The sequence below is a fragment of the Podarcis cretensis genome, assembly GCF_951804945.1.
Source record: "Podarcis cretensis genome assembly, chromosome: 14".
NCBI lineage: Eukaryota > Metazoa > Chordata > Lepidosauria > Squamata > Lacertidae > Podarcis > Podarcis cretensis.
In genome coordinates, this window is record NC_137183.1 from 5,270,563 (window position 1) to 5,297,327 (window position 26,765).

The 26,765-nt window shown below is 42.2% G+C and overlaps 1 protein-coding gene across 1 annotated transcript in view; it reads left to right on the forward strand.

Moving 5' to 3' along the window:
* The window catches only part of RAB8B (RAB8B, member RAS oncogene family), a 39,252-nt gene extending 15,678 nt beyond the window's left edge, over positions 1-23,574 (forward strand). Inside the window, exons 2-8 of the mRNA XM_079953509.1 lie at positions 9,913-9,973; positions 11,116-11,176; positions 13,157-13,234; positions 14,022-14,111; positions 15,993-16,058; positions 16,722-16,772; positions 20,275-23,574. Coding sequence (XP_079809635.1) covers positions 9,913-9,973; positions 11,116-11,176; positions 13,157-13,234; positions 14,022-14,111; positions 15,993-16,058; positions 16,722-16,772; positions 20,275-20,367 — 500 coding nt within the window. The 3' untranslated portion in view covers positions 20,368-23,574. The remainder of the gene's footprint in view (positions 1-9,912; positions 9,974-11,115; positions 11,177-13,156; positions 13,235-14,021; positions 14,112-15,992; positions 16,059-16,721; positions 16,773-20,274) is intronic.
* Positions 23,575-26,765: the final 3,191 nt, after the last annotated feature.

A 26,765-nucleotide genomic window follows, 5' to 3' on the forward strand; every position in this document is an offset into this window, starting at 1 on the left:
TGCATAAGCAAGACTTAATATTTCTTTCAACTTTAAAGAAGGGAGGCTGAGCAGTCTCATACTTTAGGAGTTTAGAGGCTAGTGTAAACATATTTTTAAATATGGAAGTGTAATAGAGGAAATAAAAAGGGAAATTCCAGGCACTAGACTTGATCCTTGGAGTCCAGTTTTGGTGCATTTATACCTTTCATCACTTTCACAAAAGACTCATATGCACATGTAACAACTTGCAGGTATGTCTCTACATGTCAAATTTTAACCCCTGGACTGTAAAGTCAACATGATCCCCTCAGGGTTTTTCTTTCTTTTCATTTTCAAAAAAAATCCCTGCCCACCCCTTCTTTGGAGGTTGGATGGCCATCTGTTTTAGCTGAGATTCCTGCATTTCAGGAGGTTGGACTAGATGATCGTTAAAAACACGGAAAAGAAGGCAAAGGAGAATCTGGGGAAAAAACATTAGGAATCAAAGAAGAGAATAAAGTAAAATATCTAGGAGTTTGGCTTACATCTAACAATTTAAGTCTTATTCAAGATAACTATGAAAAAAATGGACAGAAATAAAGAAGGATATGAAAAACGGAACTGCATGAATTTATCTATGATGGGAAGAATATCAGCAGTTAAGGTGAACATATTACCAAAAATGATTTTTTTATTTCAATCATTTCCGGTGATCGCTAACACTAATTGTTTTAAACAATAGGAAAAGGACTTAACAAATTTTATATGGCAAGGCAAAAAAGCCAAGGATTAAGTATAAAATACTAATAGATGACAGGAATAGAGGGGATTTCTCACTTCCCTATTTGAGATTTTACTATGAGGGTGCATGCTTAGTGTGGATAAAAGAGTGAGCGGAATTAAAGGATGTAGGAACTCTGGACTTGGAAGGATTTGACCTAAGGTTTGGATGGCATAGCTATTTGTATTATGATAAGATCAAAGTACATAAGGGTTTTTAAACCAGGTGACCAGGAGGAGTGTGTATAATGTTTGGGCAAAACACAGAGAATTGTTACAAAGGAAGATCCCACGTTGGATATCTCCAATGGACACGGTTGTGGTAAAAAAGAATTGAACATGGAGGAAAACTGGGGAACATAAAAAGACCTTCATGAATTTACAGATAAATTTGTAAGACTTTAAAAAGAAGTGATAGGACTTGTCACAGATTGGTTCCAGTATTTCCAAATAAACGAGATTTTTAAAAGAGACAAAGAAAAAGGATTTGTAGAAGGTGGATCGGAATTTGAGAAAATAATATTGGGAAATAACAAAAAAAAATATTGAAAGTATACAGAACTCTACTTGAATGGGAAACTAAAGATGAATCAGTGAAAAAGGCAATGATACACTGGGCGTGAGATTTCAGATATAACATTGAACTTTCGGCATGGTTAAAATTATGGAATGGCACCATAAAATTTTTGGCTGCCTATGCAATTCAAGAGAACATCTTCAAAATGGTATATAGATGGTATCTTGACGCCAAATAAACTTGCCAAAATGTACAAGAGAGGATCCAATGCATGTTGGAACCATCTAGAAAAAGAAGGTTCTCTATATCATACGTGGTGGCAATGTAAGTATGCAAAAAAATTCTGGGAAATGAGGAACTCAAAAAGATGTTTAAATTTACCTTCCCTAAAAAACCAGAAGCCTTCTTGCTGGCAATAATAGGGGAAGGTATACCTAAGAAAACAAAGAACTTATTTTTATATGCAACTGTGGCCGCAAGGATAACTTATGCAAAAAAATCGAAAGAAATTATTGATCCGACAAAGGATCAGTGGTTGCAGAAGTTAATAGAGTTTGTTGAGTTAGCAAGCTTGACGGCCAAAATAAGAAATTATGATGAAAAGAAAACAAGAAGCAAGTGAGAGCTTTTTGAAGAATACTTAAAGAGTGGTATCAAGGTTAACTGGCAAGTAGGATAAGCCTATGAGAATTAGTAGACAAGACAAAGGGAAAGAAAAAGGAAATAATAAAGTGGGGGGGGGGGGAGAGAGAGAGAGAAGGTAAGGAGTTGTCTCTAAGAAAACTAAGAATTTGAAAATAGGATATCAATGGAAGATAAGTCAGGAAGCCTATGTAAGACTAAGGCAAGACTTGTATGGATGTAATGTGTAAAATGGAAAATGAATGCACACACACACACACCCTTAGTAGGCCAGTGCAATATATCAGTATATTGTTTAAAACCGCTATTTAAAGAAAATCATGATAACCTTTTTTTTAAAAAAAAGACCTGGCAATTTATTGTGAATCAAGCAGGGTATTGGAGAAGCTGGGGGAAGCCTGCTTCGTCCTGTGCAGCTTGGCACAAGTCTTGCTAACTTGGCGCAAGCTCCTCTCTGCCTCCTGCAGGCAGCGAATCACAAGAACTAGCTGTGGCTGAAATGATTGAGCAACCACATGCATCGTTAACTCCACCTCCAGTTTCCCCTGCCTATGGCAGCAGCCGCAAGTCTCAAGAGCAGCCTGGCAAAAAAATCCAGAATCTCTGCAGCCAATCATCTGGTAGGGTGCTTAAGAATGCTGCTCCATTACTAGTCTGGACTTCTGGAGCCACTTTTCTCCTTCTTTGCCTCCTCCTGTTCTCCCATAAACATAAACAAACTAAAAAGAAGCACTCTGCACTGGTCTTCCCCCATCTCTGTGTGTGCACTGCTTGTGGGAGGGCAGTGGGTATTGCGTTTGTTTATGTGATTGTGATTGTCTCCCAGTCTCTCTTTCCTCCATCCCCAGGTTGGCTTTTGCGCGGGAGCAGCTCCTAGCTTACCAGTTTGATTATTAACAGAGCCAGTCCAGCAATCACTGTGGACTGAGCTCTCTCCTTCATTGTAAAAGAAAGACGTGCTCTGTGTGAAATGCTACTCTTTCCTCCCATCTGTGTTTGGGGGTCAGTGGGTGGGGGGGGTTTCTCCCCTGGTGTTTGGTTTTGCAACAGAGCAGCTCCCAGCTACTGGTTTTATGATTAACTAAGCACAGAGCCAGTCCAGCATTCACCATGGGCTCTCACCAATAGTTGCTTTTCATAATAGAAAGACACAGCTCTGTGCTTGAGACGCCACTCCCCCCCCCCATCTGTGTTGGAGGGGGCAGTGGGTGGTGTATGTGTGTGATTGTCTTTGTGTCTCTCTCTTCCCCGCTCCCCAGGTGTTTGTTTTGGGGACCAAAGCAGCTTTCTCAGCCTCTCACACATTCAGTCAAGACTCAGTGTTGAATTACGTATATTTGAATATCTAAAAGTGTGACACTGAATTGACTTTTTTCTTGTTTAGTAATGTAATTCATTTTTTAAGGAACATTTTCTTACCTTACCTATGATGTGGAGGAAATAAAGGGGGGATATGGTATTTATGCTGCTGATTCCTTCTATAGTTTTCATTTTAGAAAAAAAAATGCTAAGTTAAACATTATTGGTACAGTACAATAACATAACAGTTGTAACAATATATTAAAGGTAAGTAAAATTTTATCAGTTTTAAAGTTAGACCTGTAAGTAGTAAGTTGCCAGGTCATTAACACATTCACTTCTACATAGCTCCAGCCTTATTTCTATTGTGATATATCGAAATATCACAATGTTTAGCTAGTGATATATCGTGATGTTAAACATCAGATACTTTTCAGCTTCCATTGCATCCACTAGCTCTCACCTAGAACAACTTTTCAGAATAATTAGGTCTTTAACATCCCCAGTGGGACAGCCAAATCTAAATATGAATTTGACCCATAGCTGTGAGGCATTTGCGAGCTTTTTTGCGAAGAAAGTCCTGCTGCTCTGCCGTAACCTCCCTGCCAATTTGGATACAGTAATAGAACTGGAGGCCCCTTGACTGTCCTTGGGTCCAGTATTGGACCATTTCGACCAGATACTCCCTGCCGATGTGGATAGATTCCTCTGAGCTGGAAAGCCTACCACTTGCCTTCTCGACCCATGCCCGTCTTGGCTGATTAGAGCGTGCCCAGACGAGGTGCGGGTCTCCCTGGGTGAGATCATCAACTTGTCCCTTAGCACAGGGACATTCCCAGGGAAGCTGAAGGAAGCAGTGGTGTGTTCGCTCTTAAAGAAAACATTGTTAGATCCGGTAGATCTATCCAATTATCGCCCAGTTTTGAATCTTTTGTACCTGGGTAAGGTAATTGAGAGAGCGATTGCTGAACAGCTTGGTAGGTTTCTGGAGGAAACATAGGCTTTGGATCCAGTCCAGTCCAGCTTTCGCCCTAGTTATGGGACTGAGACGGCTCTGGTCACCCTAACAGATGATCTCCGTGGACAACTGGAACGAGGCGGGTCGGGACTGCTGATTCTTTTAGACTTGTCAGCAGCCTTTGACATGGTTGATCACAATCTTTTGGACCACCGCCTTGTGGGGATTCAGTTCACAGTCCAACAATGGCTGCGTTCCTTTATCTCAGGTTAGGAACAGAGAGTGGCGCTAGGGGAGGAGATGTCATCGTGGCACCCCTTGGTATGTGGAGTGCCGCAGGGCACAATCCTTTCCCTGATGCTTTTTAACATCTTTATGCGCCCCCTTGCCCAGATTGTCTGGAGTTTTGGGCTGGGTTGTCATCAGCATGCTGATGACACCCAGCTCTATCTGTTGATGGACGGCCATCCTGAGTCGGCCCCGGACACACTGACCAGATATCTGGAAGCTGTGGCTGGATTACTGCGTGGGAGTCTGTTGAAGTTCAACCCTTCAAAGACAGAGGTCCTCTGTCTGGATCAGGACAGCATGGAGATGGGGGGCTAACTCCCATCTCTTGCGGGGTCTCAACTTGTGCCAGTGCCTTCTGTCAAGAGTTTGGGTGTAATCTTTGATGCCTCCCTCTCCATGAAGGTGCAGGTTGCAGCTATCGCAAAGGCAGCATTTTTCTATCTCCGCCGTATCAAAAAGTTGGTCCCTTACCTTTTCCCGCCCTGGTCTGGCCACAGTGATCCATGCAACGGTCACCTCCAGGCTTGACTACTGTAACTCGCTCTACGCAAGGCTGCCCTTGAAGTTGTCCCAGAAACTCCAGCAGGTGCAGAATGCCGCGGTGAAGCTCCTTACGGTGCCCTTGCTGGGGGACCACATTCACCCAGTTCTTTTCCAGCTGCACTGGCTCCCGGTGGAGTACAGCAAGTCTTCTGGTTTTCTAACCTTTTTTTGGAAGCTGAACGTCTGATGCGGCTTCCGTTTGAGTGTAGGAAGCTCCTGCAAGCAATTAGAAGTCATGCCTTGGTTGTCAAACATTTCAGAAGTTGAACGGGCTTCCGGAACGGATTGCGTTTGACAACCAAGGTTTGACTGTATTAACCTTAAGTTCTTTCTGACAGAGGGGCCGTCACACAGCTGAAGATGGGATTGGACTTATGAGAATTAGCACCAAAAGCCGTCCTCTGTGGCTACAAATAAGATATGAAACATGCCTTGTGGTGGCACCTTAGAGATGAATAATTTATTGTGTCATAATTTTTGTAGAGTAGAACCTAGTTCCTTAGGTGCAATATTGTCCTTGTTGGCTGGTTATTATTAGTTTTATGTGTACACAAATCCAGAAAAGGTTTGCAAACTCTTATGATTCTCCTTCCTAAAATGGAAGGGTGCAGTAGGGCTGTCATGTTTCTGTGCAGATATATACACTAGCATAATCCATTCAAAATACCAGTCATTAGTATCTTTTTTTCTTGAGATCCTAATTTAACATCTGAAGAGACAATGGCTTTCTGCAGTGGGGAAAATAATCCCATATCTTGATAGATCTATCTTTGATCTTGCTTAGCAGAAAAAGACATCTGAGCAGTGTATTGCAAATGTCTTAAAATCTCATTAAATCTTGACTAGCCTGGCTTGATGCAGCTTAATACCTGAAGCAGAAAATCTAAATCACAACCCCTTTCATAATTAATACAAGACAGAAGCCTCTGGAAAATTCTACAATGGGGCTTATGTGGGAGGGAACTTCTATGTTTTTCTGCAGCTTCCCATTCATTTCAGTTGTAGCTTGCACAGGAAAACTTGCCTGTGGATTCTACTCTGTTTGTGTTTGTTCCAAATGTGCCCTAAGTCTTCTGCCAGTGGCGTTCTCTTTACTTTGATTCTTGGTCAATCCACCTCTGCTTGGGCATAATGTTCCTCAGTAGCATTTTCCAGACTTCTGATACCTGAGGCAGACTGTTCAGCTGAGCAGAAACTGGAGGTACATTCACTCTTACACATACACACTGAAAAGTTTAGTGCTCATAATACTCACTGTGTTTCTGTCAGCTGCTGTTCTGGGCATGACTCCGGATGTGAAAGGGATTTGCAGAGAGGAAACATGGGTAAATTCTCAGGGTAGTTCAGTTATATGACATCCCTGCCTCATGAGTGGTTGCAATATTTAATCATACCTGATGCAGACAGAGCAGTGTTATCTGTCCTAGTGTAGGCAAGGCTAGAGTACTGGATCATGCAGAGACTTAGGAAACAGATGTCTTTGTAGGAAGGTACCTGGGCTTGTAGAAGCCTTTTAGTTATTCTTTATCCTAATGGCATATCAGCAGTACTGCCATGGCACACAATTTACGAGTTAGCGACCAAAGCTTTCTAACACTAGTGGGGATGGGAAATTCAAAATATCTCTAGCTGCTGCCTGGCTAAACTCTGAAACCTCCTGGATCATGTTCTTCAGTGTGTAAAGTCCACTTTAGAAACACTTTATTTCATGCTTCATGCAACTTCTGCAGCAGGAAGCAGTCGGTCACCAGACCTGTGCTGTTGATGGGTGCAGCAGCTCACCACTTCCTGTTGCTGAAGTGAGGAAACAAAAGAAACGTCAGCGGGTGGCTCATTCTAGCCACTCATTAAAAGCTGCAAGTGGTTGTAAGATTTTCCATTGCTTCCATGAAAAGAGAGAGTGTGTGTAAAAAAAACAGCAACCCATGAACCCTGTGTACGTTTCTCAAATTTGAACAGGAATTTAGTTAGTGATTGCAACTGCTATGTTATGGCACACATTACATTTAGAGTAAGAGAATTTAGGGGTTGCATATAATCTATGCACACCAGATGTAGGCTTAAACATAAGCTTGTAGGCACCAGTCCTTCCTATGGGATGGAATCCTTTCTGTGTGCAGGAGAAAGATGTTTTAAGCAGATAGTTCTTATCTCTAGGTTAAAATTCTCAAATTTGCTATAAACAAGACAACAAGAACCCACTGACAGCATATGAATCAATATGGCTAACTTGACACAACAACCCACCCATGCAAACAAAACTCACTCACAAAACTGTAGGCAATCACCCATGCCCTGGGCCCCCCAACCTCTCTCAACACCAATGAAAACTAATACAGTGGTACCTCGGGTTAAGAACTTAATTCATTCTGGAGGTCTGCTCTTAACCTGAAACTGTTCTTAACCTGAAGCACCACTTTAGCTAATGGGGCCTCCTGCTTCCGCCACGTGATTTCTGTTCTCATCCTGAAGCAAAGTTCTTACCCTGAGGTACTATTTCTGGGTTAGTGGAGTCTGTAACCTGAAGCGTCTGTAACCTGAAGCGTCTGTAACCCAAGGTACCACTGTAAATGAATAGAAAGAGAACCTACTGACATGAAACTGACACAAAAACCTTGCACGTATACCATATACCCCCACCTTGCGCTCTCTCCCCAACTATCTTCTCCCCCAAACTTTTACTGCATCAAAAGTCTCACATCGAATATAACTGATCTGTAGAAAGGACTTTACAATCTGAAAATAAAAACAATGTATGTACAGTGGTACCTCGCAAGACGAATGCCTCGTAAGACGAAAAACTCGCAAGACGAAAGAGTTTTTCGTTTTTTGAGTTGCTTCGCAAGAAGGATTTCCCTATGGGCTTGCTTCGCAAGACGAAAACGTCTTGCAAGTTTGTTTCCTTTGTACTTAATTAAGTACTTAATTCTTAATGGAGGTCTGTTCTTAACTGTTCTTAACCTGAAGCACCACTTTAGTTAATGGGGTCTCCAGCACTATTTCTGGGTTAGCGGAGTCTATAACCTGAAGCGTATGTAACCTGAGGTACTACTGTATATTAGTTGTCAACAGCAAATGGACTGCCAAGCCATCTCAATTTTTCTAATTTAATTATCATTAAATTCTCACATGTGTTGCCATTTTGTGCTGATTACTGTGATGGCAATGGTCGCTGTTTTGAGTATGTTTATGAAAGGCAGGCTATAAGTTAAACACTCATAGATCAAGGGGAAATCGTTCAGGACTTTACATATCAGTCAGGAGTTGTGGGAGGAAGAACACACAGGAAAAGGTGGAACTTAGCAACTGAAGTGAGCTGTTTTGAGTGAAATGTCATCTTTATTAGCAGAAGCCATGTCAAGACTCTTGTCTGATGTTAACTCTTCAGTTATATTTTTTGAAGTTAACTGCTCATTTTAGATCTTTCTGGAGTAGTCCAGGGCTCAGAAATTTATTCCATTGCAACAAAAGGAATACCGTGTTAGCTTCAGTCACAGTACAGAAAATATCTATAGCTTATTCCATTTTCATTTTGCTATACTACACATTTTATCCCTAATACTGTTCAGTATTATTAAATGCAAGCTCTTCATGCCCTTGACAGATAAATTTGTACAATGGATTTTAACACTGGGAATTCTTTGGAACTGTTTGTTGAGAAGCATTGATCACTTTATTTGGGGGGGGGGGGTAGGCAGAGAATAGTCTCCATGGATGCATTTGGGATAGGTTTAACTCTGGAGGTGGTTAGTCACTTCATGATGTGTAAAATGACTGCCTTTTGGATTCTGCATGACTAGAAAGCAAGACTGCTTAGACTAACATATGTAGCTTTAGGAAGCAGCCAGATCTGTTTCAGAGCCACTCTGCGTCTTTCCAGTTCTACTCATTATTCAGAACCAAATTAAACCTGTTAAAAACAAAGTTCTTTTCCCCCTCCCATTCACTGTAATGGATATTTTTAAAAGAGCAATATAATCACCAGTTGCACAGAAGTGGATGAAATTTTGAGGAACCCATCCAGAGTGAATTAAGCCTGTCAACTTGTAGACACCTTTTACCTTTTTTAAAAAAATGAAATAGTTTTCTGCCAGATTTGGATGTCATTTGCAGGTATAGTCACCCCTTCTCAGGGGATGAAACCTGTTAAATTTCAGAACGATATCTGCAACAGACAGGCTTTACTCTTTAGGTTTTTTAAAAAATAATATTTATTCAACTTTTAAAGATTACAAAGAGAAAAAACAAAAAAAAGAGAAAAATAAAAAATACAGAAAAAATACAAGCAATTAAAAAACAACAACACAGATCAAACCTTTCCATAACTTTCTTTCCTTTGCTTATTTCCTTGACCTCCTCACACCTCCCTTTTTTGTATTCTAGTTCAATTAGATATTTCAGCAAATCTTTTCCAGCTTTGTTTTTATCCTATTAATTTATCTTAATATACTGTAATTTTACACTCTCGTCTTTCACCAATTAACAAATCCATTTTTACCTAATCCTTTATATCATTTCTGCTAAAACCATATGGAGTAGGAACCATAGGGTGGGGGGGTGGGTCTATGGCTCTCCAGGAAAATCTGGGGCAGAGAAAATGTCATCACAGTCCCCAGCAAAGGAACAAGAGTCATTGGTAGGAGTGAACTTCTGTCTACCACCAAAGTAGGGTTACAGCTGCTACTCCACAGCAGAGGCAGGAAAGTCCCATTGTGAAAGTGAAGTTCCACTCACACTTCTCCGGAGCCCAGCAAGTGTGAGACTGGAAGTCCTCTTTCATATAAAGTAACGTTGAGAATTCTAAACTTCAGTATTTACAGAGTTCTCTCTGCCTACCACGATGATAGACAATATCTAATTTGAGAGCAAAGCAGCAGAAACCTGCAGAATCCTAATTAACACAAATCTGTCTTTCCCACAGGAATTGATTTTAAAATCAGAACAATAGAACTAGATGGGAAGAAAATCAAACTACAGATATGGTAAGTTTTTAAAAAATGCAACTTGCCTCTGGAGCTAGAGACTTCAGATCATGTTTGTAAATTTCACACTCCTAGTAAAATCATAGTGCCTTGAATGTGACAACCAGTGGCTGTAACATCTGGGTACTCCCACTGATGACAGACAAACTTAGTTCCCTCCCAAGATTGTTAAAGAAGCATCCTGTATGTACTCAGCAGACAGCATGAGAGGATCTCCTCACACAATATAAAATCAGCTCCACTCGTCCACCTTCCTAGCAAAAGAATGTAGAAGCTGAGATCACTGCACTTGGAATGGAAAGATTGCACTGATAAACCTGCCATTTAATTAAATGCATACAGTTGGGGGAGATGGTGCACATGGATGAAAACCAAACTGTACATACTTGGCAGTAACTTCTATTAAAAGTAAGCCTTGCTTCCAAATGTGTCAGGGATTTAACTATAAAACTACTGTCTAGATCAGCCTTCAACCTGGTGTTTTGCAGATTGTACTGGCTAGGGCTGATGCAGGTTGTAGTTTGTAACACATGAAGGGGTTGGGAAAGGCTAATCTAGAACCTTCTTGCTTGTAAATACAGCTTGCATAACTTGTACTTTGAATGCAAATGTATTGAGAATGAGGCTGTAACATTTTGCTTAATTGTACTTGTCCAACGTAGAATGTAATTGCAAGGCACTTGTAGAATTGTCTCATTTATTTTTAAAAGATCCAGCGCCGAGGGCCTTCTGGCGGTTCCCTCATTGCGAGAAGTGAGGTTACGGGGAACCAGACAGAGGGCCTTCTCGGTAGTGGCACCCGCCCTGTGGAACACCTTCAGATGTGAAGGAAATAAGCAGCTATCCTATCTTTAAAAGACATCTGAGGGCAGCCCTGTTTAGGGAAGGTTTTTAATATTTAATGCTGTACTGTTTTTAACATTTGATTGGGAGCCGCCCAGAGTAGCTGGGGAAACTCAGCCAGATGGGCGGGGTATAAATAATAAATTATTATTATTATTATTATTATTATTATTATTATTATTATTATTAATGGAAAGGTCCTCATTAAGGGCATTGGTATTGGATGGGGTGGGGTGTGAGCACTGAATTCCTCTCCAACCCCCCCAACCCCCATTTCTTACATCTGTTTTGGTTTACAGGGATACTGCTGGTCAGGAAAGATTCCGCACCATTACAACTGCATACTACCGAGGAGCCATGGTCAGTGCTCTTTTTCATGCATAGTTTTTCAACTGTTATAAAAAGATATCAGCATCTCACTTTTGATTATCAAGTATATTCTGTTGAATATAAATATTTGGCCTTGCTTGACAGAAGAGCTGTTTCGTGTATCTGTCTTCTAAAATCCTGTTACTAAACATCATGATAGGAGTAGTTTTTCACAGAAGATTTTAGATTTTGGACCAGAGCTCTCCAAACTCTTCGTGTTGGTGACACACCTTATTTAGACATGCATCATTTTTATGACACAGTATTTCAGTTTTACTAGCAAACTAACCCCTTTCTAGCCCTGGGAGGAGCATGAGGAGCATTCGTGCACATACCTACACACTGCAGCCAACATGTTTGTAAAGCTGTGTTTTAATCCAACACCCATCCAGTGTTAAAAATTCAGATATATAAGCTAATTGCCAAATGACACCCTAAACCTGGTTTATAGTTGCCACAACAGAATGTATAGGCACTATGGGGGGGGGGTAAAATTGTTATTGTTATTGTCGTCGTCGTCATCATTTCTGTACCACTTTATATTTTAAACAAAAGATCTCAAAGCAGTTTACAGCACAATAAAACATGAAATAAAACAATCCAGAATAAAACAAATTAAAGCTTCAAGAAAAATATTTCAGATCCTTCTCAAAGTGGCATTTTGTTTGCCCCATATTTATTTACCTACTTAATTTTTATAGCTGCCCCATAGCAGAAGTACTCTAGGAAGGCAGTGTGGTGTAGTGGCTAGAGTGTCAGACTGAAAGATCATGGTTCAAATACTGGAAGATCATGGTTCAAATACCCAGAATCATGAAGCTCACTGGGTGACCTTGGGCCAGTCACAGCCTCTTAACCTGCCTCACAGGATTGTTGTAGGGATTAACTGAGGAGGGGATGAATCATGTGCTCCTTGGAGAAAAAGGTGGGAAATACATGCAATAAATAAGCTATTCTGCTTATCCACTGTATTTTTCGCTCCATAAGATGCACCAGACCATAAGGCGCACCTAGTTTTGGAAGGAGGAAAACAAGAAAAAATTATTCTGAATCCCAGAACAGCAAGAGGGATCTGGCTTCTGGGATACCGTGTGGCTGTTCTGGCTTCTGGGATAACTGCGCCAAGCCTCTTCAGGGCAGCAAGATGAAGGCTTCCCTGCTGTGCGGGGCTAAGGCAGAAGCCAGGACAGCAAGCGAGATCACTGCATAGCGATCCCTCATGCTGTCCTGGCTTATGGGATAGCCATGTGCAGCCTCTCCCGGGCAATGGGATGAAGGCTCCCCTTGCCCGAAGAGGCTGTGCGCAGCTAAGGCAGAAGCCAGGACAGGCGTGTTGCTGAAGGGGCGCTGCGCAGTTCTCCCTCTCTGCAGCGCCCCTTCAGTGAAGCTGGAGAAGGACCAGAAGGAGACCCTTCTGTTCCTCCTCCAGCTTCCAGGACAGGCGCGTCGCTGGAGAGGTGCTGCACAGAGAGGGAGAGCTGCGCAGTGCCCCTTCATCGAAGCAGGAGAAGGAACAGAAGGGGCTCCGTTCCTCCTCCTGCTTCACTGAAGGGGCACTGCGCAGCTCTGCTTCTCTGCGCAGTGCCATTTGCTCCATAAGACGTGCTCACATTTCCTCTTACTTTTTAGGAGGAAAAAGTGTGTCTTATGAAGCGAAAAATGTGGTACTTAAGAAAGCTGGAGGGGTCAGCCAGATGGAGATGTCAGACGCCAACCTGGCATCCAAGGATCTCCACATAGTCACAGTTGGACCCGTGCCAGTTGCAAAATGCGCCTGGCATCTGAGGAATTTCTATCATTGCTCCCATCATCCCTGTTGGCTTCAGAATACAATTGGGAACTGTTTCCTGGTGGTTGGTTTTTCCATTAGTATCTGGTTGACCACTGTGAGAACAGGATACTGAACTTGATGGGCCTTTGGCTTGAATCCAGCAGCCAAGCACTTACGTTCTTTCTCTGTTTTTTTTGTAGGGTATTATGCTGGTTTATGATATCACAAATGAGAAGTCCTTCGACAACATTAAAAACTGGATAAGAAACATAGAAGAGGTATGTGTCTACAGGGGAACAATCAGCTTTGAGTGCTAGCTCAAATTTCACCAACATCTCTTAAATTGCACAGTGATGAGGACAGCAGCTGCCATGTCAGTGGGAAGTGGGGGCAAAGTGACTTTGATTCACTGGTAGGATTCAGGTGAAATGTTTTTACAGGATATCAGGTAAATCCACACACAAAAAGTGGTGGAGGGAAGAATAAACTGATTCAGACTGCTTTCTTTGGGCAGTATTAGATGAGGGTATCCCCCGCACCCTGATGGAATAGAGATGAAACAAGAACTTGGTAATAAAAATGTAATGGTGTATATTGGTGTATAAAGGTGTATATTGATGGTCTATCTACTCTTGATCATACATGGTTGGATAATATTTTAATTTTTATGTTTGAATAATGGCACTTAGAGATCCCTTTCTAGTTGTTGAGCATTTTGTTAAGGTCTGGGCTAAACTTTTATTTATTTTCTCACATAGCTGAAGCTTTTTTACCACTTGGTGCTTATTTAACCACCAGCATGAGGCCCTGCATTTTGACATAGTCCTTGCTCTGTAAAATGAAACAAAGTTTAAAGGACAGAGTTAAAGGAAGAGGTGGTGTCTCAAAAGATGAATTAATCAGACAATTCTTCATGAGCAAAAGATAGCTAGTTTTATTCTGATATAATTAAAAATGTGTGAATTTGTGCTTTGTGTTGCCTCTGAATAGCTTAGTTCTTGTTATGTATCTGACATATCAAGATTTTGTGACTTGGCTGTTCTTGCTGTTTCTCCCTCTGTTCAGCATGCATCTTCAGATGTAGAAAGAATGATCCTGGGTAATAAATGTGATATGAATGAGAAAAGACAAGTTTCAAAAGAAAAAGGAGAAAAGGTAAATCTAGTTTGATCAGAACTCTCTGGATATTTTTTCACCTTCCTGACCTGATGCCCTTTTCTTTTTTGCACCCATTTTCATTTTGAGGCAACAAGTGATGCAGAAGCAAAGTGTTCTCAATACTTTGATTTGGGGATGGTCTCTGAGCGAGCGGGTGGCGCTGTGGTCTAAACTACTGAGCCTCTTGGGCTTGCTGATTGGAAGGTTGACTGTTTGAATCCACGCAATGGGGTGAGCTTCTGTTGCTCTCTCCCAGCTTCTGCCAACCTAGCAGTTTGAAAGCATACAAGTAGATAAATAGGTACCACTGTGGCAGGAAGGTAAAAGGCATTTCCATGTTCTCTGGCACTCATCACGGTGTCCCATTGCACCAGAAGCAGTTTAGTCATGCTGGTCGGAAAGCTGTCTGTGGACAAATGCTGGCTCCCTTGGCCTGAAAAGTGAGATGAGCACCACAACCCCACAGTCGCCTTTGACTGAACTTAACCGTCCAGGGGTCCTTTACCTTTCTTTTTTCTTTTTTACCCTTGAGACAGCAGTTTTCCTTGAGCAATCAACATTACCGAGATGAAATATTCATAATAGGACTGTAGGTATGCTAACCATCAAGTTCATCAAGTAGACAAACTTAAATCACAAGAGTTTAAATACCCAAGACTAAAGACCTGGCAACACAGATAACAAGCAAAAGATTCAGGACATGAGACCCTTGAAAGCCCCACGACCATGCAGGCTAGACAGTCATTAACTTTAATTCTTATTTTGTGAATAGACAACAGTTATAAAAGGTGCCAGATGAAATCAACTGTATGTTCTCACTTCTGCTGTGGTTGTATCTAGGTCACAACCCTTATGTCCTGAACCAGTTTTGATTCTGTTTAGTTTTAGCATTAAAACTCAAAACATTGGGGTTTGCCTAATGCAGGCTTGAAAACTAACTTCAAGGACTCATTAAAGTAGACTTCAAAACCAATGCAAGCCTTTAACATTCTGTTCAGATCTTAATCTGAATTGAAAGGAATGCCCCATATCTGCCATTTGGTTCTGTGGGAAAGGGTGGAAACAGACATTTCCTGTGGTGTGTAACTTGGGGAGGGTAACTTGGCACCCCAGCCCCAATTCTGCCCATTCCATCCCTCTCCCCTTGGAGCTAATGGAGTAAAGCTATGATGGAAAGGGGCAGGGAGGGAACATCTTACAAACCAGTTCAATGGAAGGAAGCTGCTCTATTAGATTGCTGGGGTGGAAGGAATAGGGGTGGAATTCTGAAGATGATGGGCAAGAGAAGACAGTTTTCCAGTACCTCAAATTGGCTCAGTTACTCAGGTTTTTCCAATTACTCAGGTAATTTCCAGTTTTAATTCTAGAGCCTCACTCATTTCTAAGAACCCTTAACTGGTGTAAAACACCATTTGGTGTTGCTTGCCACACTGGATAGTATGCTAGCATTTTGGCATATTTTAGCTTTTCAAAATCAATGAAAACGGGGGGGGGGGGGGGGGGAGAGAGAGAGAGAGAGAGAGAGAGAAATCCAGCAGGTAACAAGTAAACGCAGAGGCTGCATTCCAGAGGGACACATGGTGCCTCCTCTGTGCCCACGGGATGCTTCAGTCCATTCCAGTGCTGGTGCCCAAATGTATTCCAAGAGGTGAGGCCACCTAAAGGGAAAATGAGCCTGTTTGTGCATCATCTACATGGACCTTTTGCACATTGGCCCCTTTGGATTCCAGTGGAAGAATGTCAGCTTGGAGGGCATAGAGATGGCATTGACTTAGCCATACATTCTTTTTATCAAGCTGTGGTATAGTTGGGCAGTTAGAAGTATGTTGAAAATCCACTTTTTAAAGCACTAATGAGTTCTTATTAACACTTTTGCAGTTAGCAATTGATTATGGAATCAAATTTCTGGAGACAAGTGCAAAATCAAGCATAAACGTGGAAGAGGTAAGAGTAGCTAACAAACCTGGTGAACACCTGGTGGCTAAAATATTTTCTGATGTTGTGTTAGAGATGCATTAAACAAAGTCCTATGCTTACACAGATGCTCTTGTGTGGTCTTCTGGGGTGGGGTTCAAATCTTAGTTTGACTTGCTAGCCAGGGATTATTTGTATGGCCACTAACACCTTGCTGAGTACTCTGGGGAAGCAGCATGAGTCCTTTGTACCTCTTGCAGTGCTTCCATGGGCATAGGGAAAAGTGGGAATCAGTTATGTGATAAAGCACATGCTTTGCTGCATGCAGATGGGCCCAGGTTCAATCCCAGGCATTTCCAGCGAAGAAGATCAGGTAGCAGGTGATAAGAAAGACCCTTTCAGACCCAGAAAAGAACTGTTTGAGCCAAGAACATAGTATTAAGTGGGAGTGCTCAGGGGAGTCCATAAAAGAGTGCTTTTACTTTGAGGCATGTTGAGGTCTCAAAGATCCCTTTTAGAAGCCAGTTCCTATAAGACCCAAAGTTTAATGGGACAAAGATTTTTCAACTCCAATAAAGGAATTATTGTACTTTTCATTTTTTTAAAAAGCGCTCTGCACTCTTAAATGCATAAGATGTGATAATTCATTTGTGGGGGGGTTTCTTACTACTCTCCCTTTTTCCTTGGTTCTAGGCTTTCTTCACCCTTGCACGGGATATCATGACAAAACTCAACAAAAAAATGGTTTGTTTCTCTCATTATTTGTATATCATAATTAGTATATTTTCTACCAAATTCTAAGATTCAGAGTGGTGTTCAACTACCGTATTTTTCGCTCTATAGGACGCACTTTTTCCCCTTCAAAAATGAAGGGGAAATGTGTGTGCGTCCTATGGAGCGAAGACGCCATAGCCCCGCGACCCTGTCCCGGCTGGAGAGGTGACGCGCGGCTACGGCAGGAGCCTCTATAGCCGCGCGTCACCTCTCCAGCCGGGAGAGCGTGCACAGGGCAAAAGAAGCCCCCCGCGACCCTCTCTCGGCTGGAGAGGTTACACGTGGCTATGGCTGGAGCCTCTATAACCGCGCACCACCTCTCCAGCCGGGAGAGCGCGCGTGGGGAAAAAAATGCCCCCTGCGACCCTCTCCCGGCTGGAGAGGTGACGTGCGGCTATGGCAGGAGCCTCTATAGCCGCATGTCACCTCTCCAGCTGGGAGAGCACAAGCGGGGCAAAAGAAGCCATAGCCCCGCGACCCTCTCCCAGCTGGAGAGGTGACGCGCGGCTATGGCAGGATCCTCTTTAGCCGTGAGCCACCTCTCCAGCTGGGAGAGCGCGTGAGGGGCTAAAGAAGCCATAGCCCAGCTGGAGAGGTGATGCGCAACTATGGCAGCAGCCCCTCCGCTGCGCCTTTCCGCTGCTCCCTGACCTGCTCTTTGGGGCTGGTGGTGGGCTTCCCCCGCCAGCCCCAAAGAGCAGGTCGAAAGGAACCTGAAGCCTGGAGAGTGAGAGGGGCCGGTGCACACTGGCCCCTCTCGCTCTCCAGGCTTCCAAGGTAGCCGCCTGAACGGCACCTTGTTTTGGAGCGGGAAAACAAGAGCGGGAAAATTCTCCCCCTCTCTGCGCAGCGCCTCCTGCCGCTCCGCTGAAGGGCGCTGGGCAGAGAGGGGGAGAATTTTTTTTCTTGTTCTCCCCCCTCTAAAACAAGGTGCGTCCTATTGTCCGGTGCGTCCTATGGTGCGAAAAATACGGTATGTTTTACTGTGAGTCAACCCATTCAAATGAATGAACATGGCTAAGTAAGGCTTATTAATTTCAGTTGGTCTGCTTTGAGTAAGAAACTTAGTTGAATACCATCCCCACAGTTTTGCCAGGCAATAGCAGCCAGCAAATGTTTTGTATTTTCAAACATACCTCTCTTCTCCAAAAAGCTGGGATATTGTCTGTGATATGCTGAGTTTGGGAGGTGCTGGGGGCTCCTGTGAACCTGAACCCAGCAGTGACAAGCTCCCATCTTCCTCAGTCTGGAGCTGAGATAGAGACTTGTCCTTCTTGGGCTCCTCTTCACTCTGGCCAGATGTTTCCTTGCATGGCGAATCCTTGACTTTGTGCAGAAAGGAACTCCTTGATCAATCTAATGCTTTTTGTTTCATTTGGAACTGGAAACAACATTATAGCATAGAACAAACTCAAAACAAAGGAAGTTCTTACCATTGTTTTGTGAACATTTTGAACAAATTATGTAGTGTGCCAATGTTGCACATGGCAGTGGGAATATGCAGATTACATTCCTTTCCATATTCTCAAAAGCAACATTCTGCACAGTTTCTTCTCAAGATCTGCAATTAGGAGGCCCCTAGCCAAACATTTGCAAAGCTTGGAACTGGCCTGCAATGGTACTAGAGCTTATCTGGTGACATCCCACAGGTATTTTGTTTAACCTTTTGGCTTTCCACATCTAAATGGCTGCAGCTTGTCTTCCTTAGAGGAATCTCTTAAGTGCCAGTGAGTTTGCATTTGTGTCTTTAAGATGCAAGTCAGGCACCACAATCTGAAGAAGCCCTGATTCCTGCCTCCACCCCCACAGTGTAATATAAAAGATGTGCTACAACATTTGCTTTTTTAATGGGAACTTGTGCACACATCTTCATGAGGCCTTTCCATTAAGTAGTGGGCTCAGAGAGAGCCTTGCCATTAAGACATTAGATCTTAGGTGCATTAGAGGTGGCAAAATAGAGCATGCAGGTCTGAACCCTTGCGCCATCCTCCAGGAAATGCTCCTGCACAAGCCTTGCTGAAACACGTGGGAAATGTGCAAGAAAACAGAAGTGTGTAGTTCCCATTTCTTTGAAAGAGGTCTACTCAGGAGAGTTTCCTGCCACATTGTGATCTGTTAAAATCAGATGAGGTGCTCTTTGAATTTGCCATTAGATATTCCCCCAACTGCTTCACTTGTCTTGTACTGCAAAGGGATGCAATGTTGCTCCTGTTTGTTTTCAAAACCACCCAATAAGCTAGATTCCCTCCTACAGGGGAAAGAGGCCCCAGTTGTCCTGCTCAGGGATTGTCCCATTTGGAATAAGGTTTTCTCACTTGACATGGACCTGCCTTTGCCTCCTGTGCTACCTTGATTGTACTGACAGCCAAAGACCTGCTTGCTTATCTGTCCTTTGAGGAAACTTGAACATGTCTGATCAGTCATTTTTCCTAGTTTGCTGCACTGTAAATTCTGAATTAATTTGTATGATGTTTTAAGGCATTTTTTGTATTTTTTTGGCTTGTCTGTCTTCCACCCTAATCTTCTAAGGGAGGAAGGCCAGGATTTAAATGTAGTGACATAAAGAAAGCAAGGCTGTCCTGTGTAGTGCCCATGTACAGGAGGCATAATCAAGCAGAATCCTCTCTAGCATGAACTTTAGGAATGGAATTTGCACATGAATCTGCTGCTGCTCTTTTGCAAAGCTCCTTTTCACTAGAGTGAGGCAGGCGTAATCATTATTTCATGATTTCCGAAATGCCCGGTAGCTGAATCAAAATTGTGGACTCTTACACCTCAAGAGGTTCTGAGCACCCACACACATCCAAGTGTCTGCATGAGTTTCTGTTCTGGGCAAGCACGGAACAGGGCTCATGCAGGGCTGCAACGGGCATCCACCTCTGAGGGCAGGTAACTACTCCAACTCTGTATAAGTTGTGATTAAATGCTCCAGATAGGGCAGAATTACAAAGCCTAAGCAAAGGAAGGAGGCATTATTAGAGCAGTGAGGTGTATAGAGCAGGGTGGTCCAATGCATGGCCCTCAATACCCTTTTTGGCGACCCTTACCAGCATTTGATGCCTCTTACACACACACACACACACACACACACACACACACACACACACACACTGCTGCCCTTGTGCTGCCTTCCCAAAGCTGGGTAAAAGAGAAGCTGGGTTTTGGGAAGGAGGCATGTGGGCTCTAGAACTCTGACAGAGCCTGGCGCCTTGCTTAGCTGGCTTTGGGAACGCAGCATGAGAGCTGGGAGGGGAGCGTCAAATTTTCCAAAGCACTCTTCTGTGCCCTGTGTCGGGTCAGCTGCTTGACCTCTTGTTTTGAGTACACAATCATACAGTGTATGATTTATGTACTAGTTTTTCATTGGATTTGAGTTTTGTTTGGAGGGGAGGCAAAAAAATCCAAAGGATTTGTTCATTCGGCGACAATAATACACCTTAAATCTTCTTCTTCTTCTTCTGTCTCTCCTTAGAATGACAACAGTTCAGCAGGTGCAGGTGGACCAGTGAAAATAATGGAAAACAGATCAAAGAAGAGCAGCTTCTTTCGATGCACACTGCTTTGATGAACTCCTAATAATAGACTGCAGCATACCTAGAGAGAGAGAAAACCCTTTTCCTGCTTCTCTGAAAGCACAGGCTCACCTGGCCTCAGAGCTGTTACCACCAGGCTGCTGCTGAGAGCTCTGTTTGAATGTAGAGTGTGCTAAACCAAGAGAGAAAAGGATTTTGGTTCGCTCTGCTTCTCAGCAAGTCGGGCTCCCTCTTCTCAAACACGGAAGCTGTGAAGTTGAGAGACACATGTGCAGGAGCTAAATCTTCTTTATTACTTTGTTTCACTGCCTGCTTCAAAAGCTGCTAAGTTTTTCTTTGCACACTCATATTTGCCCTCTGTTGCCTGCTAGAGCACAGTCTTAACACTTGTCTTTGCACAGCTTTCTTTCTTTTTGTTCTGGTAAGCATTCCCTAACATTTCACCCAGCTGTAGTATAAAGGGATCAGATTGGGTCCCATACTGAATACAGAGGGCATGGCCGTAGATGCAGCACCCATGCTCAGAGGGTCACCATAGAGCCAATAGAATCCTGCCTACAATTATTCATGGGCATCACAAGAGGCCCTTGGAGCCCTGTGTGCTTCCTATATGCCCAGCCAGTTGCCCTCCTCAACTCAGTGTAATTTACTTGTGCTCTGTCAAGGCAAAAGGGAGGGCTAGATGGCATGTAGGCGTAGACCTCCCACCAACACTGTGGCTCCTCATACTGCCTTGTGTACTTAATAAGAAGGGGCAGGAGGGCTGAAAGCCCCGCACCTGGTGGCCTGGAATATGGCCCTAGTATTTTTCTCAGGCATAGAAATATGTCTGCAACATAAATGTGGTTTTGTAGCCTGGTGTTGGAAAGCTTAACACCCCAGGCACTTACAATTTCTATTTGGGCTTGCCACTTTTGTTTGACAAATACACAGATCTGTTTATATGGAAATGAACTTTTTTTCTGAATGTATGGTGTTGAATTTCTATGTACAGAAGGTGTACTGGAACCACTTACAGTATCTCTTACATCAATCCAATTTCACTTCTATTTCATGCTGTATTCAGTTGAACTGGAAGGCACTCAGTTCTCTCTTGAATGCAACTATTCCTGTATATAAAGGTTCCTGTTTCAGCCTGTTGAATATTAATAGAAAAAGCACACACAACATGTGTAACTATCCCCTCTAGCTTTCAGTCCCTTTTTCAAAAAGCATAGTCACTGTCCTCCTGATAATGACCTTCCATGAATCTTGAGGCAACTGGTGTTGGTTCAGACATTTAGAACAGATATAAACTTAGCTGCCTTTCTCACTTAACTGAGACTCCCATACCAGCCTATTTCACCACTATTTAAATTATTTTAAAATGTTGAGTTACTTTAAATACAGGTGCTTTAGTTCTATTGATGTGCCAAACATGGACCTTTGTAAGTTAAAACTTATCTCAACACAACCTTGATGACACCCCAGCTCCATGAGCTGCTGTTGTGTAACATGTCCCATTAGCTAGCCAAATAGGCACACAACGTTGCATTGTTTTAGAGGGTCAAATGTCAATATAATTCTAAGCATATCTTGTGTCATTCAAGGTGAAGAGGTTGGCCACTGGCACTCTGTAACATAACATTGGTTGAGCGGGTTAGAAAAAACATTCCTGTGGAGTTGTGAATTTTTGCACACTCTTCCTGCCCCTCTGTTTATAATCCTAACAATATTGCTCCAGTTACCTCTTGGATTGCAGCATCTGGGTTGATGCATGGAAAGAGGAGTGTATCCAACAGGAATATTAAGCAGCAAAACACAAAAATGTCTGATTGCTGTAGGTCCCATGCTTGGGCTAAAGTGTTGTGGTTCTTGCTTTATAACACAAAGTGCTTTTTGGGGGGCAAGTGTGACTCCACCCACAATGAATGTCCATCTTTTTTCCACATCTGACTTCTTTGTATTGTAATCTGTATCTCAGGGGGTTTGTCTGAAAGCCAAAACTGACAAGTTCTGTGGTTCCTTTTGGCAGATTTTCTTTGCTTATGTTTCCTCTTCGTTGGCATCATACTTCACATCTTGGTTCTATGTACGAACATTTAGTCTCTATGAACTTCCCTTTGAGAGAGCCTGTAACTAGTTGAATTTATATAAAGTGCTTCTTGAAGCAGCAGCAAATTGGGGTATCTACTCTGTTTTATTTTAAAAAATATCTTGCTATTTTCTTACTTCTAGCTGTGCTAAAATGTACATAATTTGAGTAAGACCATAGGAAATTCACTTTAAGATTGGTGTAAGGATGCCACACACAGTTCACTTTCCCTCATTGTTAATATTGTTAATATTTAGTTTTATCCTGTCAGAATATTAGTGACAGAATAGTCTGTTCCCTGCTGAAGTTCTGAAAATATTTGTTTCATACGGAAACAACTTTAGTCTTAAGGAAATGTTGGTATAGCCTATGCAGCAGTATTAAGTGCTATGGCTGCACTTCAAACTTTTCATAATGGTTGATTTAGCCCATTTTTCTACAAATAATATGCCTTGTCGAACTGCATTTTACAGTGTAAATCAGCTGATTGTCCACGTCAACTTATTTCCTTGAGTGCTCGAGGCAAACAGGCAAACTATGATGGTATGGGGACTGCCTTTGCCTTCATTGCCTGATGCAAACATTTCTTAGCCCAGAACAAGTCTTGTGTTGGGTGTTAACCCTGAAAAAGACAACATCCTTCATTTAGCTAATAGTTGGTTTAGATTCCCCAACTGTTGTCTTTTCTTCATGATACAACACATTTAGCCTTGCTCTGCAGAACTCACCCATTTAAATGAAGGGTAAACCTTGATACGCTTTCCAGAGCAGAAAGCATACACTCTCTTTCCATTCTTAGTTTTTTGTCGTTTACTACTGACTTTCTAAAAAGAGAGTGCAATTTTAAAACATGCATCTGTGCTTAGCTAAACTTGTTGATCCATCAAAGCATTGTCTCTCCTCCAGTTGACATTTTATAGCTTAATTGCTTGGTTTTAAGTTTCATACATCTGGTTAGACTTGGATTCCTGTGTGGCATATGAAATATAATCTCTTTTTGAACTTGGTGTTCTCTCTGTACCATACTTGTAAAATACTTGCTAGCCTTTTTTGAGAAGTGTTGTTTTTTTAAATAAATGGGGTATTTACCTGTCCCAAGTGCATTCCCACTTCTCACTTACTTGCAAATTCAATGAATAAAGTCCATTAATTCTGCTAGCCAAAATGGATGTTGTGTTAGACTTCTTTAAATTCTGTCATCAACTTGGTCTGTAACAACTTGAGAGGCTTGTGACAGTAAGTTAATGTGCAAACGTGTTTGGTAATTATGGAAAGGCTTGATTTAGAGTGAGTGCAATATTTGTAAGGCTAAAAACTGAAGGGGCTAACAGTAAATCTGGTGTCACCATTTTCTAGTCTTATGCCTTTCATTTTAAAATACATGCCCATACAGGGCTTCTTAGATAAGTTCCCCTAGCTTCTGGGGAATTTGTAGTGTGTTCCCTATGGCCTTACAAATATATTTTTCTGCCCAAATATCATGTTTCTCCCTTGAGCTTAACAGTTTAAATTCTGAGAAATAAAGCATGATCCAGAAGAGCCTAATTTTTACATAATTATTCTGCCACGTGTGAAGCACATATTATCAATACTCCAAAAGCCTAAGGTGGAAAAGCTCCGGCAGATAATGTGAACTTGTCATGTGGTTAACTTGTAAACTTAATCATTAACTGTGTATTGATACTGTGTACAAACGAACAAAAAAGACAAGGGGGAGGGGTATTATTTCAAGTGAACTCTTTTATAACTATGTGCGTCTCAAATAAAATTACATAATTAAATGTTAAGTTTTTATGAAATATACAGTGTGATCAAACAAGTTCTGTAGTGCATTATCATTCTGCCTGATGCATGCTGTTGGGAGTAAAAAGAGGTAAGAGACAACTGTTTCCTGAAACTGAATGGATTGATTGAACACCCTTTGTTGAATAATTCAGGGCCATATCTGCAGTATGCTTAACCCTGTTCACACAATTTTCAGAACTACACTCAGAAAAAGTAACACATTAGATCTACATCCCTGTCCAAATGTTGAATTACAATGCGCATCAACCCTAACTCTTGGCTGGAGCTGATGTGGGCATTTGGAGAGTCAGAGGTTGTCTCCAAGAGTTTCCCCCCCCCCCCCAGCCTTGTCAGGAGATGCCAAGAACTGAGTCTGGGACTGTCTATGTCTCTCAGCTACAGACTTCTCTCTTCAATCATCTGTGAATGAACTGTTTCCTGCTTCAGTTTATTCCAGTGTGAAAATCTGTAAAAGGTGACTGACACAAACATGGTCTCCAGCTATATTTCATTCATATAAAGATTCTGCTAGTACAGTCACTGCTGGTTTGAAATACAGCAGAATATTGTTACTTTTCGTGAACAAAAGGATCACCTTTTGCATATTCCATTCATATACAAAGCTGCTCAGGGAGCATGTAGCCCAGCTGAATCCTCAGATAAGCGGCTAAAGTTGGAGAGGAGTGGAAAGGAAAACTGGCAGATGTTTCCATGCTTTCTGCAAGACTTCTGTACTAGGATAGCTAGTACTTGATTGCAGCCTATCAATATATTTTGTTTTGCTTTCACTTCCCTGCTCTTTCTGTTAAATTTATTTGGAGGCATTCCCATTTTATCTTGGCAATAATCTTGTTTAGGTTGAGTGTGAGAGTGACCTAAACAGCTTCATGGCTGAGCAGGGAGAATAATATTGTGTGTTGAGCTTAGAACTAGAGAGAAGCATTTACACTGACTTCGAAGTGTGAGAGAGGCTGCTATCTTTACTACTTAATCCCATGTGTTTGGTTCCCTTCTGTAACACAGCACCAATGTATCCCCTTCCAGCTGGTGAAGGCTGCCTGCCAGAAGTCAGTGGTTTGAAAACCCTCTATTCCACAACAGTAGCTTATCTGATATTAATGTATTGCTAACCTAGTTTGGGCCTAATGAGTCATGTTACAAAGGACAAAAGGCATGCTTGCATACAGTAGGAATATCCCTAGGCTTGAAGACTCATCCCCCTTTTCTAAAAGTATCGTGCTCAGGGGTTTTTTAACCCTGCCAGAACATCTATATGAAGCTTTGGGGAGTGGTCATTAGGAGTTTGGGGCTGAGGTTTCATGAGTATATGGCTGAAACCCTTTTGTAGAGCAGGGATGTTTAAAGGTTCTGGACTTGGTTGGTTTGACAGCTATGCCTGTTCCTGAATAGGAAGAATTTGGCTACTTCAGTCATGCATTGGTAACCTCGCAGATAGACAGTGGCCACAGCACCCCATCCCATAATTATGTATTTACAGCACCCCGGACCTACCTGGCTACACCATTCTAGCAGCATTTAATTAGCTAGGCGGGGGGGGGGAGTCCAGAGGGAAGGAGGTCAGACGTTACAGCAAGTATGATCCCATAATAAAATTTATAAAATTCTATCAGTTCAAGCATATATTCAAAAGGCATATTTATTATTATTATTCACGACAATTACAATAATATGAACCGACCTGGACCCGTGATCATCATCTGAGACCCTTCATGTGCCTCCTCTGTGAGAGGTCCAGAAGGTGGCAACCTGAGAACAGGGCCTTTTCTGCAGTGGCCCGCAAAATCTTTAGGCGCTCAGCAAAAAGATGTCTCTTCAGCCAGACAGTCGGCTGATTAACATTCTATGGCTTTTAAATGTGTTTGTGGGAGGGAGGTTAATGGCTTGTTTTTGTTTTATTATGTATTTTGTGTTTTCTGTTGCAAACAGCCCCAGGATCTTCAGATGAAGAACGGTAAGTAAATAACAACAACAACAGCTATATAGCTGGGATAGTCAGTAGCGTATGAGACTCTTAATCTCAGGGTGGTGGGTTTGAGCTCCACATTGGGGAAAAGATTCCTGCATTGCAGAGGTTGAACTAGATAACCCTTTACAATTCTATTAAATAATTGAAATGGCTATGCTTACATGACACATTTATTGTAAGTGGTCTCTGTTTTGTTGGATTAAAATTAGATTTTTTAAATATGCAGCTAGGAGTAATGTACACATCTCTGCAAGCCATTTCCCCTAATAGAATGCATTATTGCATGTTGTTTTCACTAATATCTCCATTTCTAGGCATACTTTCCCCTAACAGATGCATTGTGGTTGGCTGGAGAACTGCATTGAAAATTAGAATAAGTGCAAATGTTGAAGGACAGACATGTTTCACATGTTTTAGAAAGTGTGAACTGGAGAGATTCTGCTTTAAATATGTTCTGGATCGAATTCCCCTTCTATCCTCTTGTCAGTCGGCTGAGGTGAGGAGGCGAGGCCTAAACCGATAAGCGGCAAGTTTTGCCCTACTCGTTGCAGAGTTTTCTTTAGTCAGCCTTTGTTAGAACCAGA